This window comes from Balearica regulorum, chromosome 1, assembly GCF_011004875.1.
Source record: "Balearica regulorum gibbericeps isolate bBalReg1 chromosome 1, bBalReg1.pri, whole genome shotgun sequence".
NCBI lineage: Eukaryota > Metazoa > Chordata > Aves > Gruiformes > Gruidae > Balearica > Balearica regulorum.
Window position 1 is genome coordinate 4,230,210 of NC_046184.1, and position 15,015 is coordinate 4,245,224.

A 15,015-nucleotide genomic window follows, 5' to 3' on the forward strand; every position below is an offset into this window, starting at 1 on the left:
TCCTTCCTTTTCCTCTATGGAGTGTACACCTCCTCCATCCCTGAACACGAAACCCTGACCTCACTGGCAGGATTTCCCCATCGATTCAACACTTGCTTTTTTTAGTGCAGCACTATAAATTCAGAAAGAAGCCAGTCCTCTCCACTCTGAGTCATGGGGTTGAGTTTCTTGAACTTCGAGCAAACAATTTTTTTTCCGTGGGGAAACCCATCTGTCTGACATGACCTAGGCTGCATCTGCAACCACTTCTAGTCCACAAAAGGTGTTAAGACGCAGAAGTTCTCTGCTGATTTTCATACCACAGTGCAAGAACCGAGCTTCTTCCTGGGTACGTGGGAAAGAACTGCTTCGAAACCTGGAGACGTGATCCCAGCGATGGTGTGACTTGGCCTGCAATGCTTTTCCAAATATACCCCAAAAACAGAGTCACCAAGAGAGGGGATGGATTTATTGGGCAAGGCTTTAAATATCTAGAAGTCAGACATTTGTGACCGAGCTATCAGGTTAGACTGCCTTTATACTCAACACAGAATAAACACTTTAATTTGAACTATTTTACACAGTTTCACATACCTAATTTGGGCCAACACAAACTCATCTCTGGAGGCACCTTTTTCTCTCCATTGACTATAAAGGGCAGATTTGGAAATCTGTTTTTCAAATGCCTGAGATAGGATGAATGAATCCCATATATAGAGAACTTGGGAGTGGGCATCTTGTTATTTCTTCTTTTGTTAGTTTTTTATGTAAGATTATTTCAAGATTTCCATGTGCCGTAAGATACAAACACAGAGTTCTTATTTTCCTTCTACATCAGTATTACATCACTGCTTTTAGCCATCTGCGTTTTACCTCTGCTCCCAGGCAAATATCTTGCTTTTTCCTTGCTACCCTCTTCATCCATCAATGCCCAACCCACAGAAGTACTGGCGTGCATCTGTGGCGAGGGCTTTTGCTTATTGCCTAACCCCTCCCAGCAGACCCCGTGCTGCTGCATGAGAATCGGAAAGTGAAAATAACGGACTGATTTTTGATCTACAAAGCTGAACGAAACCGAAAGAGTGAAAGTAACCACAGGCAACCCGACAGCTCTCGGCTGGTGAGTATTTGTAGCAGGCTGGTGCCTCATCGCTGACAAGAAAGAGACCTCGCTGTCACCAAGTGTTACCTGCTTTGCACGCACAGGGACCGTGACACTCAGTCTGGTGGAGTTAATATAACTGAAGTTACCCAAATTACATGCCAGCTTTTTCAGCTGAACTGTAATACATCAAAAACGCTGTGTGATCCTTATGGGGAAAGGATGCATTAAATGTATTTGTCTCCAAAATGCCAGGATTGCCATAAGTCAGCATTTAGCATGTTGTGCAGAAGAATAGCTCAAGGTAAATTATTTAAAACTAATAATACACACCCATTCGCCTTGGAGGGATTAGGCAACCTAGTAAATCTTTTACATCTTTACCTCTTTACTGAATTTTCTCCATAAATGTGAAACTTTTTACATGGCCGTGGACAAGGGTTGTGTTGTTTACATGGGAGATGGGCCATGTTCCTTAACAGAGAGCTGCACGGCAAAGCTGCTTTGAGACCACTTCTGGGACACTGGGGAGGGACAGAAGCAGCTGCTGCCTCTGCTGGGCACCTCAAATCTTTGGTCTGGTCTGGGTCAGTTTTTCAACCCTCATTTGAAGCTCACGCTCATTCGAACACCTGTCAAGGATGAACATACTTGGCATAGCGGTAGGGTGAGACGTTCATGTCTCAGCATCCTGGTTGTTGCAAAAGAGTGCACTGGCCCCAGGGTGTCCACGCTCCCTCTCTGCCCTCGCAGAGTACCACCCCCACCACCCCCCTCCCCGCCAAAACCAGAGGTGACACACAGTTCAATGAGGGTGGCATTTCCAGCATCCAGACATCTTTAAGTCCTTCCTGTGGCCGTGGGATACCAGGATCTTTGCTGCCCTCTAAGGAGAACAGCCCAGAATAGCATACGTCTCCTCGATTCACATGCCCAAGCAATGTTTCTCTGCCGTGCATTTTGTTTTCTCATGCCCATTTGGCTTCTGCTGCTGTGATTTACTTCTTCCTGAAAACCTGCCCTGCTCAATCTACTTAGCATCTCTTTGGCTATTCGTTTGCTTCTTCCATGGAGACCGAAGACTCCAGAGAAGGCTTTGGTGGCACCTATTTTTCTGCAGTAGAAATAGTGCCCTCCTCTGACGCTGCTGGTTCAAGATCCCCCTTTTCCTGGATTGCAGTCACAGGTATTTGCATTTCCCTGCATTTGGATGGCTACCTCATAGCTTGCCCTGCTTTGAGCAGGAGGTTGGACTGCTGTCATTAGCATCTGATAGGAAGAAAACTGAGGTAGATATCAGGAGAACATCCTCGTGGAGAAGCCAGATCAGGACTTCGATACACTTTCCCTAGAAGAGTGCTGCAGGTCCTGTTTCTTTTCAACTGTTCAATGGAAAAATTATTGGAAATACTTCATCTGTGAATCTCTGGGCTCCCAACTGGGAGAAGATCAGAGGATCCAACAGGACTTTGCCATCTCTGACCTTTACAAGTTGAAGAAGTAGAAGTTTGTCTTACAGGACAGACCACGTAGGAGCTGGCCTGCAGGAGAGCTCATTCAACATCACTCACATCATCTCTCCATCCAGAAAGCGCACAGCTCCGGACAACACGTGGGAACTGCCTACCCTGACATGAAAGGCAGAATAGTGACAGTTATTAAGCATTAGAGCACAATTTTTATAAAAATCAGTAAAATGCAAAAGCATGACCTCATAGACCTCAGGACTAGGATGAGAGGTTCATGGTTTCTTCTGGTTATAACAACCAACTTGTTACAGTATTTCTGGACTGTTATCTATATTTTAGACATAGTACATTTTTTGGATACACTCAGGAAAATTTGCCTACTTTAATTAACACTGTGGACAAGTGGAAGAGTTTGGTTTCATTCCCACTGCTCATTCATTCACAGCTAAACTGGACTCATTTTCCTCCACTTGCAAGAGTGCCCACATAAGGATTTTAAACAGTTTCACTGGTCCACTGTATGACTTAACCCAGGTTATCTTTTGTTGATGCCAGTTACATGGAAAAACTTTTTGCCATCCAAGACTGGTTTGCTGCAAATCGCTCTGTGTGGGATTTCACCATCAGGTCTTTTGAAATCTTGAACTATGTTTCCATTGCATTTTTGATATCATAGCTGGGTATTGATTGTGTTACCTAAGTTGATATCTGCTTTTGCTGCTTGCTGTTTTCACTGTGCATATTTTAAGTCCTTTCTGAAGAAAGAAGAAACTTGGTGTTGACTGCCTGTCCTCTTACTTTTCCCATATATAATGACTTTTTGTGAACAGCAGCACTCCAACCATGACCTGATACTTTACTGTGTTAAAAACAGAGGACCAAAAATGATTTCTTGGACATCAAGCTCAGTATCTTGCTATTCTTCTTCAGAAATGTCCATCAAATGCTGTCTTAAACTAGAACCCCAGAATCTCATTGCTCCAGTACCTCGAGACATGCTTCCAACAGCCAAGCTCTTGCCCTGACAAAATGTAGCAAGATGATCAGACCCAGAGGGCAAGGACAGAGCTCAAGGAGTGAAATCCAGTGCAAAGAACTGGTTCCTGTTGATGCGTTGACTGGGCTACAGGAGGGAGCATTTGCTAGATCAGAGAATCTGAACCCTTGGGGTTCAGAGATATACACGGTAAGACACACAGCAAGTAGGCTGGGGACTAGAGGTCTGTATAGAAATGGAAAATTCAAGATAAAATGGTCGTGCTCCCTGCAGCTTTTAATCAAAATTTGTACAAAACGTTGCCAGACCCTTTAACTCTGCTCCAATGTGCAGCTCAGGACACTTCTTGGAGTCCCTGACTTCTGTCATACCCATTTCTGGTGATTCTTGGTCGTAATCATTAACAATCTGTAGTCCCAATTCCACCTCACTAATAATGTAGAAAACCAGCATCTTTCCTCCAGCTGTCCTTAGAGAGACCATAGGAGCCACCCCTTCTCACTCCCTCTGCCCTCTTGGGTTGAGAGAGCGCAGCCTACCAAACCTTGATCTCTTATCCATCCCCCCAAATCCCTTTTATCCACCCTTAAGTGAAGAAACTCTGTCTCCACCAAGCCTCCTTTCTTGGCAGATTGATATCCTAGCTGAACACGGGCTCAGCAGTGGCTGTAAAGCCTCAAGCAGAGACCGAGTTGTGCCCCCAGGACCTGTAGGATGGCATTAGTAAGTGCTGTTACAAAGCCTTTACAATCAGGCAAGGGAAAATGCATAGCCTGGACATATTAATTATATTCTGAGAGGCTGGAGGAGAGTAGACTATGAACATCTGTGTGTACTCAGAGACAGACTGGTTGGTCTAATGCCATCAGAGATGGTCTGCCGGGAACAGAAATGTGTGGGTGCTGCGGCAGCAGTGGCAGTGCCCCATGGGGAATGGGGAAATGGAAAGGGAGATCACCAGACACAGTCATCTGCTTCTGACACGTGATGCCGCAAGTCAGCAAAAATGGGAGAAATCCTGAGGAAACAGCAAATAGCAGTTGTCGCCCCATTTCTGGGCAGGTATGAACAAATCTCCCCTGAATAACAATCAAAATCCTCTTTTTCCTGTGAATTTCCCTTTTTTATGAAAAGCGGCAGATTTATGACTGGGTATATATTGCAATAGGGATCAGACAACCAGGGAGAAAAGTGAAGCAACAGGTCAGCTGCTTGTTCTGAGACTCTGCTTCAAGGTAAGCTCTTGCTCCTTTCTCACCATTGACTGCAGTATTTACAGTGTTTCCTTAGCTTCAGAACAAATACATCTGGCGAAGGGTGGGCTGCAGTTCCTGAGCTCTAACATCCCCCCTTCAAGGAGAAAATGAGTTTATGCATGCACTGTATTTTGCAGCTCTTTAACATTTTATTTTAGGGAGGGCAAGGACAGAAGGAATGACTTGGGAAAGAAACTCAAGCATAGAAAAGTAAAGATCTGGAGAATATAAGAGAGACATTTAGAGGCAGAAAAGACTGGAAGAAGCTGGGAAATTGTCACCACATGAGCTAATCCCTGGTCTTTGAGAAAATAATAAAATCAGGTGGGGTCCAGGAAAAATTTCACTTTTGGTGATGCTCAGATCAAAACCTGGAAAGAGGAAGACTATTCCCAAAGGAAGTAAACTACCCCACTATGAATTGGCACTCCTAGAAGCTGATCCCCCAGATCCTGTTATATCTGAAGCCCTCAGCAGTGCTGGCGATGTGTCACTCATCTGGAAAAGTCACCAAAACCTGGTGGGATGCCCTGAAGTTGTGGCAGTGTTCCTGCTGCTCACCTGCTGCCCCAGCCAAATGTTGAACCTGGCCAAGGATGCTTCAGGGAAACACTAAGTATGGGAAGCCTTGGGAACAGATGCACAAGGAGATGCCTGATGGTAAACTGAGATGTCTAATTGTAGGAAAATAGATTCTGTCTTGTTTTGTGGGGTTTTTTTAATTATTCATCTTGATGATTGCAATTTCTCCTGCTTAGACTTTTTTTTTGAGGATGAATTATTGCCTAGGCTCCAGCAAGGTCTTGGCTAGGTAAAAGCCAACACCAGGCATCAGGTTGTGCCTGAATGCCCCTGTCTGCAGCACAGGAGTCTGACAAAGGTTGTACAAGATGCATTGAAGATGCTGGGTGCAGAGTCCCCTCCTGATCTGAGGGGTGCAGCCAGGCACCACTTCTACAGCTGATCTGGCAGCATCACTTATGAATTACTGCCTGCCAATTACAGCATGCACCAAGCAGGTGGGAGTTGGGTTTGTACCCTCTCTCATGTGCAGCTTCAGGAAAGGATAAATTCAAGGTCTTATTTTGGCCCACTGACAGAGTTTGGCTCACAGGTGTAGGGAAGGTTATCAGAAATGCTGTAAAACGCCGTGCATAATTAAGCTTCAGTTGCCAAGTCACCTGGAAAATTCACATCAAACTGTTGAATAAGAGGGGGCAGTTTACTGAGTATCGTAATTCTGCCCATAACCTTGCAAAAGACCTCTGGAAAAACACAGGTCCTGGCTCCACCCCTGGACAACCTTCCTCTACACCCTGTTTGAGAAATCTAACAAAACAGAATGAGGTACAATTCTGCCTTCCTGGAGATCATATATAAACCACTCCAAGGTCACAGCCAGTAGCAGAAGCCTTTGAAGATCCTCTACCACTTTGGGGCTGCAAGGAGAATCATGTGGATTCAAATATTTATGCGCTGTTTTTTCACACGGTAGGTTGGTTTCCGTATATTTGAAATGAAGTTAGTTATATATATTTTAAGCTCATGGAGGAGGTGGTGCAAAAGAAAGACTTTTCGGTAACTTTTCTGCCTGAGCTGGGGAAGGTGCTGTCATGATCTGGAGAGTACTTGATAAGTCACTTCTTGTGGTTCACTTTTCTCAGTTTTCAGCTTACTGGTCACCATGTTCCTGATGCAGCGATAGTAAAGAGATAACGGACCAGATGTCTTGGGTTAGAGCAAGAGTATCTCTAGCTCAGTATCCTGAATCCAATGGAAATTAATACATGAGGGTCAGGGGAAAGAATAAGAAAAAGGCAAATGTGCAAGGTGACTTTCCAAGCCTCTCCCAGTCCTCAGCTCAGACACTTCCCCAGGTGGGTTTTGTGTTTTAGAGGCCATGGCAGCTTTCTCCCCCATGAATGCCTTTAGCTGCTTGTCCTGCCTGCCTTATTTCAAGTGGTAATTATTTTAAAACCACTCAGTCAAATATCTAGCAATGAAAATGGAAATATCACTGCTATCCCAAAGGCTGTGCTGCATCTGAAACAAGAAAAAGCACCCTGCATTGCTACCAGCATCACAGAGAATTTTTGAGCAGTTTCTCCAAACAGAAAGATCTTGCTGACTGCTGAAAATCATGTCAACATCTGAGTAAGACAAAATAGGACCTGTTTCTGTTAAAGAAATAAAAATTCCTGCACCAGCGCCTTTTACTGTACAGGAAAAACAATCAGCACATCTAAAGATGCAGATCAGCAGCAATCCTGTGCAACCGTGGGAAGAGCTGTCCCTCGATATCTGCATGCTACAGCAGCAGCCAGAGTGCCGATGAGAGAGAGGCATCATCCCTCGTGCTTGCTGCTACCATCTGTTTGTCCCCTTCTCTGTCTGTAAGTTCATTGCCTGGGGTTGGACAACCTGAAAATGCAAGCCGAGCAGCAGCAGGATGCACATTTCCCAGTGTCAGCTCTCTGAGAGCCAGGACCTCAAGCTGGACCACTTTGGGTTAAACATCTGACCTAACTTTAGGGGACATTAATCCTGCTGCGAGCACAGAGGAGTTATGGAACAGCTCAATGTCTGTGTGAACTTGGCTGGGGCCAGAGACATGTAGGAAGCACAGCATGGCTGTTATTTCCCTTCCAAATCCCCTGCGACCCTAAAGCCCAGCTCAGCATTGCAGGTGGTTGTGCAAAGCATGTGTCCTCTGCTGTAGGAAGGTCCTCAGAGCAGAAGGGAGTGAGGTGGTATACTAAAATGGGGGGTTCTAGCTCCTGGGTTGCTTCAGGATTTTTTCTCCAGTGCCAATGCAAAAGAAAACCAAACCAAAACAAAAGCCAACCCAAAAGTGCTGGCATTGAAGATTCTGCCTTCCTGCTGAGCTCTTGGCCAACATAGGTAGGTTGGAAAAGGTGGCCTTGTCCCAACACCATGCCTCAGTTCCAAGAAAACTTTGCTGTGTGAGCTGATTGGAGATGGGGTGGGTTTGGATCACTCCTCAGAGGGCCTGACTTCTCTCACTGCTGCATCCTCTAGGCACCTAAACACTATTTTAGATTTCACTCTTATTCCCCTGTTGATTTTTCCATATCCAGGAGGACAGAAGTTGTCCCCTCCTTGATCTCTCAAAGTCCTCCCCACTCTGCCAGCCATATCCCACAAGCACAGAAATTACTCCAGGCCATGATGAGCTTTCTCCAAGTTGAGTGTCTCTCTTTATATTTGCCCTCCAGGTGAGCAAGAGCCCTTCACTTGAAATCCTCCACACGATGCTGCTGCTGCTGCTGCTCCAGGTGTCAGCAAGCTGCCTCTGGCTGGGACGCAGCGAGGTGGTGACATCCTTTGAAAGTTCATGCCCTCAGTTTTTCTTTCGGGAAACTCCCCCAAATGAAGCCATAGAGCCAGAGAGCCCAGCCTGGATCTGCCAGCGTTACAAGAACCAGTATTACTTTGCCACCCTGTACGACAGGAACCGGCGTATTCCCGTATACTCCGCCTACATCTACCAGCCTGGACCTGGCAAGAGACCTAAAACATGGCTGGTTGAGCCCCAGGTGAGTGTCCTCTCTTACAGCACATCACCCTCCAGGCATTAAAAGATGAACTGCAGCATTTAACCAAACACTTCTTTTTCCTCCCACCCCCACACACATGCAAATTGGACCCACTGGATGAGATTCATCTCATCTAACTTCAAACACCTTCACCACATGATTCCTCTGATGCATCTCATACATCAGCAGGAGGATGAGATGAGTCATATCCTAAAAGTGCCCATTTTTCCACGTTGACCTTATAGGAACATTAAGTCAAATTACATTACATTACATTACATTATAAAGTCAAATGACCCCCCTCCCTGTCCCATGCTGTGGTGAGGGGACCAAATGGTGGGGAAAAGACATCCAACAGCAGCTAAATTTGAGGGACCAGCTGTGCTGGGCTCTGATCTCCACTTCATCCTTAGCTGTTTTGCATTTCTGACATAGCTTCTTTGCTCCCAGTTGAGAGTCAATTTGGCTTCATAAGTGGCATGAGAGAAGTGTGGAGAAACTCAGAATTGAGTGAGATGACCCAGGGAAAAAGTCCAAGTACAGCACTCAGCGATGAGAGAGTTGGATTAACACGGTAAATTTATTGAGTGATGTTTCAGGAAGTGAAAAGTGAGTAGGATCAGTATCAGTCAAGTCAGAAGTCCACGATCTCCATCCACCTGCAGGTGCCTCTTGCCACCATTGCCTCAGGCTTGGTTCAGAAGGATCTCTGCAAACTACAGAGGCCTCCCAAACATCCTTCTGACAAACTTCAGACCTTCAGTAAAAACGGCCAAGCAAATTATGGAACAGAAGAGGAAATTCAGGTCATTGCTAGGGACACAATAGCAGTAGAGAATTTACGTGAAATTGAGCCACAGAAAAAAGCCATAGACCCTGTTCCTGAGGAAGGCTAAATATGTTTCCCTAAATATGAAAAGAAAGATATTATAGTTATTTAAAAAAGCATTTGCACTTGTTACTCATAGGAACTCAGGCAACTAATCTGGTGTTGCACCACTGCAGCCTCCACATTTAGAGGAGATAAAAACTTCTCTCTTTTCCTCCTGGACCATGGACCCAGGCCACCTGCAAAATCTGTGATTTTGCTAACTTTCTTCAGAGGTCTTTTTGCAGTATTTAGGTTCCTCAGGTCTCTTTGGGGATTATGAGCTCCTTTAAGAGACTGATCATTTCTAACTTATTTTCAGTGATGCTGCAGAAAGAACACATCTGTGCTCCCTGGCACACATCAGCCCTGAGACACGTTATTAGCACTGCAGTAGCAGATCCCACTTGTACTGAGGTATTTTTGCTTACTGAGCAAAAAAGCTTCATGCTCACAATAAACTATAGCCTTCCCATGACAACCTCACCTCTAGGATCGGTTTCCCAACACGTCTCCCTGTGTATGGGGTTAGAGGAGGCAAACATTGGCGTTTCAGGAGTATGATACACCTGCAGCAACCATACACGCTTTTTCCTGAGTGAGGGACAAAGCAGAAGGGCAGAAGGGTCTGAGTCCTCCTCATCTCCTCCTGGTTGTCCTGTGGGCTCCATGGCTCTTCTGCCCATTCTTTTCCCATCCTGCCCACCTTCTAGGACTCCCAAAGACACACAACCTTCAAAGAGGATATCTGTGTGCTTGTTTTCCCTAAGCTTGTAAAGCACTAGGGTGTTGACAGATTGGGTTAAAAAAAGGCATGAAAACCTTTCATAGAGGCTGAAAGAGCTCATGTGGAAATGGGGCTGAACGGAGCAAAGGCCAAGGCTGATGATAGCGTGATTAGATGCAGGTGATGAAGGTTGGATGTGATTAATGGGGGTGGGAGGAACTGAGGAGAGGCCTGAGCAGATGTGGGACGTGGAGAAGGGAGGAAAGGGAACCAGATGTGGCAGGGGAGAGGTCTCACCAAAGTCACCTTTCAAACCTGGAAGTGGAAAATGCTCATTGTCTCATGCATCCACCTACACTCCCACCACACACAGGCTGGATTTCAAAGGTCACAAGTCAAATTGAGAGCAGTCAAATTCTGAGCTTTTTTTTTTTAAAAAAAACTCTTGTGCTCTTCAGAGAGGGGCAGCTTTACGATTTTTCTCTGATTCATGCATTTTCATACACTGAGATGACAAAAAATGGGTGCTCGGCACTCAGAGACTTCTGCTCCAGAGAAACTTGCTCCATTACACCCATCCTCTATACTAACACCTTCTTCTCTTCTTTACCTGTCAAGCTGATGGGTCTAACTTATCCCAAAACTATGGAAAGAGAGTGGACCCTCTTAAATTATTTCAACATCAGCTTAGAGCAACTCAGCAAGAGCCAGGCTATCCTCCAAGACTACAAGAACCTGACAGGTTTGAACCGTGGCCATTTGAACCCCAGTGGCCATCATGGCGACGCCAGCAGCAGGACGGCTACCTTCACCCTCACTAACATAGTGCCCCAGGATGAGAAACTCAACGGCGGCGCCTGGAACAACTACGAGCAGCAAACGATGATCAGGAAGACCCAGGGCTGTAACACCACCTACGTCGTCGTGGGCGCCGTGCCTGGGAACAACTATATCGCCAAGGGGAGGGTTAATAAACCCAGCTACATCTGGTCGAGTGCCTGCTGTGAGGTGGACACCAACCACAGGAAGGCTTGGGCGATCTTTGCTGAGAACGACAAGAACGAGGTCCAGCTCCTCACACTGGGGGAGCTGGAGGATGTGTTGACCCATCTCTATGGGAGGGACCAGGTTTCTCTGTTTGACAGCGACTGTCCCCGGGAATAAGCCTCACTTCTCGTCCTGTGTATAAAAAACTCAGGAGCCTTCACCATTAGCAGCGTTGCCACATGTCCTGTGCAGCGTCTTTCCTGCTTCCTTCTCTACCAGTTTTCCAGCTCTGTCTCTCAGAGCACCTTCTCCTCTGATAAAAGGGAGAAAGAGGTCAGCAGAGCCTCTAGCAGGTTTGCTTTGCTGCCCACCCTTGGAGGGAGCTCTCAGGGAGGAGTCCTTGCTCTGGCCACTCTGAAGGGGCAGGTTGGATAACAACCCATGGGCAAGGAAATCAGAGCTTGTCACTGAGACTAGAGGGGCTTTGACTTTTTTTCCCTTTTTCTCCATGCCCATATACAGATCATAGTTCCTTCCTCTCCTTGTTAGACATCACTGATAATGTGCTGCTGACTTGTCCCTCACCACCTCAGGATGGGTGTGTGTCTAGGGTGGCTCAGGCTGCCCAGAGAGGTTGTGGAGTCTCCATCTATGGAGATACTCAAAACCCAACTGGACACAGTCCTGGACAGCCTGCTCTAGCTGACCGTGCTTGAACAGGGGTCTGGACTAGAGGACATTGAGAGGTCCCTCCCAACCTCAACAATTCAGTGATTGTGTGACTCATCCTGGGGCCAGGCAAGGAAAGAGCCCAAGGATTGCTGAGAGTCTGTAAGGATTATCCTACAGATACATTCTGACCACAGCAAAGGATAAAGAGAGAGAGGAAGGTGGAAAGGAGGAAGACAACGAGGATAAGGAACATGCCAGCTTTCTTAAAGTCTGTAGATATGTAAAACAAGGAGAAGGAACATTAATCACTAGGCTCCCCATACCTGAACTTACATGAAGACCATGATTATGTACATTTACTAGCAGGTTGTTTGCTTACTTTTGGACCACACACCTTGAGAGCAGGAGCTGAGGTATCGGACGACCAGGCTCAGGGACCAGGTATACAGCAGGCTTTGACCAAAGACAAATTTCTGTGGTACACTGGATAATTTCATTCTCTGCTCTACTTCTGAACCTTTTCTGCAGATTTATTCATAACTGATTTTGTAAAATATATTCAATGAGTGTAAAAGATCAATATATGCCATATAATTTAGTTTCAGAGTAGTTTACAATATAAATTATTTGCTCCAGTGCTGGATCATTGTGTCACCTTACATGTAAACCAGAGTTTGCTTCCCACTGAAATTTCCACTGCTAGTAATGCCCTAATACCTACAGCATCCTAGCAGGAGGTAGGCTGTCGAAATCCAATCTGAAGATGCCATAATACCTAGAAAAGCATCACCACCAGAGTCCAGTCACTTTTCCTATGAATGTGAATGAACAAAGTGGATCACAGTGCAAACAGCTCATACAAACTGTCTCACTTACAGAGATACCAGCTTGAGCCTCAACTTCTCAGCTCAGGAGCTGTTCATCAGCCTACTGGGTCTCATCGCTCAGCCAGGACAAACCTCTTTGGAGGCTGCACAGAAACATGGGGTGGGGTTCAGGTGCAGAGTCAGACACCTACATACAGGTGTCTCCATGTGTGCTGGGTGCCTGCACTCTGACTGAAGCCAGCAGAGATCCAAGTGTGGCTCAACTTCATAAATAGAGGCATCCTGGGCCACTTGAGATGCCCTGATGTATGTAAGACATCCAGTGGGGCTGGCCAATCTGCTGCAGGATCCTGGGGACATTTGTACCCACTTGGGCCAGCAGCCAGAGGCCAAGCAATTTCCCCAAGTGCATCTCCAGTGGCTCTGGACACCTGAGCGCAGGCAACTGGATCCCACCACAGACCACTGGGCAGTGCCCGGTAGCATGATGGACTTCTCCTGTCATCTCCAGCTGCCATGGCGAGAGCAGCAATAGCACTCGCTTGTGCCATCTGTGTTTCTCAGTGAGGTAGGAGAATATTTTGGTTTTTAGGAGGACAAGATAGGAACATCACTTACAGCCCCCCTCCAGCCCAATTCTCAGAGGTTGCTCATGGGGCTTCCTCTGACTCGCTCAACCAACTTCTCATGCCAGCTGGGGCTTGAAACCGCACTCATCCTCACCACTGCCCGTCCCATGCCTTGCCACCCCCGCTTCCCAGGCTCTGCTGGAATCCCCCACTCCCTGACCACCCCCGTGAGTCACCCCTCCATCATCTCCCTGGGCTCTCCCCAGGACCTTCTCCCCTGGCAGTACCCAGAAGTGCTCTCCCCTCCACAGCAAGCGTGTAAAATGAATATGAAAAAAAAAAAAAAATTAATAAGTGAATCAGCTTGGAGGCTGCCTTCCAGCAGATATCAGAGGTGCCTCAGGCAGCACCCCAGCTTGGAGCTGAGCAGAGGACTGCCCTAGCCCCACGGTCCCCAGCTCCAGGAACATCCTCCCAGGCAGCTTTCATCTGTGATTTACTCTGGTTTCTGCTGCCCCTGGCTATGAGCAGGGAATGGGGATACAGCCCTTTGGTGAACCCAGAGCCTCCCCATGCATCATGTGTGTGTCCCCGGTGGGGTGGGAAGCTCCTCTGTCCTCTGGGAAGTTACAGCTGCACTGAGATGGGAAGGTAATTTTGCAATTCGTTCTGTGTCCGTCCATCTTTGGGGAGAGCTCTGGGCACTAGTGGGTCACTGGGATTTTAGACACAAAGGAAAAATGATTTTGCCCAGGAGCCGTGAGGGGATGCTGGGAGCTAAACCCCATTAACCCCATTGCTCATTGCATCGCCCGCTGGGGTTGTTTGAACGGGTGTGCAGCTCACAGAGGGCCCTACCACTGTCTGAGCTCACTTCACTGCAAAGGGCTGGATCATGCAGTTTGCTTAGTCTTTTTCCAAAAACACCCATGGTTCAAACTCCTTGAACCGAACAATATGTTGTCACATCCTGTCCCAAAAAAAGGAAGCAAGAAAATCAAGAGAGTGTCATCATCTGGCCTCTGCTTGAGAAAGCGGCTGCACAAAACTCCTTTGATGCATCCAGATTTTGAAGAGCTATAACATTTTGCAAGAGTAAATACAATATGCTGATTTGTAAAGCTCTCCAGGAGCATCTCTGACTGCCACATGGGGAAGGCAGGCTGGGAGCACCTTACTGGGGCTTTGCCATCTCCTGGGCAAAGGAGATGCCATCTCCATCTGCTGTGTTGGACACGCTGAAGCTATTGGATTTGCCTATCCCTTTCACGTAGGCAGCAAATGTACTGTGTGTGGTTCTGCATGAAACATGTGCTGTTTGTGGCACTACCAAGCTGATCTCCTAGCTGGATGTCCAGGGAGAGTGCACATCTTTTAATCTCACCCTGCAGGGATTGGCTTTTTCCTGGGAAATGAGGCTCAAAGCCATGAGGGTCCTTCCTGAGTCTCACAGGAGGTCCCACTGGGAATTTCCTCTGTTCAGTTAAATGTGAACCTACAAAAAGGAAAAAATAATAATTCATCTCCATTAACCTAGCTCCTTTATCTTGCCAGGAGCTATTAGAAGAGAGGAATGTTTAGTTTATTGAAAAACAAACAACATCTCTATTTTCACATGTTATGCCTTGTTGTTGCGAGGTCGCCAAATAAGCTGGAAAGCCTGGAGACTTGAAAAACAATTCTCCCTCCTGATTCTTCATCCAAACACGTGAAATGTTATTGTTGGCCAGTTAAAAGGAGGAACAATGAATCTTTGCATCTCTACAGCATCTTCTGTCTGATCCTTAGTGCCTTTTCTTGATTTAAAGGACTAAAGTCATGGTTGGCAGCTCCTAGAGTGTGGGATAAACAGAAGGGCCCTGAATATATGAACTGAAGGTTTGAGACAGCAGAAAAGTCTGTTGAGAGCTTATAAAAGGGGAATGACACCATCAAAACAATTGGGTCATTGAACATATTTGCATAGCGGTAGCAAATGAGTAGAAGGGGAATGGGAAAACTTCTG

At 46.5% G+C, this 15,015-nt stretch overlaps 1 protein-coding gene across 2 annotated transcripts; it reads left to right on the forward strand.

The window, feature by feature from the left end:
* Positions 1–4,421: 4,421 nt before the first annotated feature.
* LOC104635356 (endonuclease domain-containing 1 protein) lies at positions 4,422–12,249 on the forward strand. Of its 2 annotated transcripts, none has more exons than XM_075759094.1 (3): positions 4,422–4,782; positions 8,040–8,360; positions 10,574–12,249. In XM_075759094.1, the coding sequence occupies exons 2-3, from the start codon at positions 8,076–8,078 to the stop codon at positions 11,117–11,119; spliced, it is 831 nt and encodes a 276-aa protein (XP_075615209.1). In that variant the 5' UTR covers positions 4,422–4,782; positions 8,040–8,075; the 3' UTR covers positions 11,120–12,249. The 2 variants fall into 2 exon arrangements, with proteins under 2 accessions (XP_075615209.1, XP_010300421.1); XM_010302119.2 differs by lacking the exon at positions 4,422–4,782 and adding an exon at positions 6,146–6,294.
* Positions 12,250–15,015: the final 2,766 nt, after the last annotated feature.

Bases quoted from the DNA above. Each gene is read 5' to 3' on its own strand.
- LOC104635356 (XM_075759094.1), top strand. From the start codon at position 8,076: ATGCTGCTGCTGCTGCTGCTCCAGGTGTCAGCAAGCTGCCTCTGGCTG. The intron at 8,361-10,573 runs GTGAGTGTCCTC...TTACCTGTCAAG, and splicing joins CATGGCTGGTTGAGCCCCAG to CTGATGGGTCTAACTTATCC.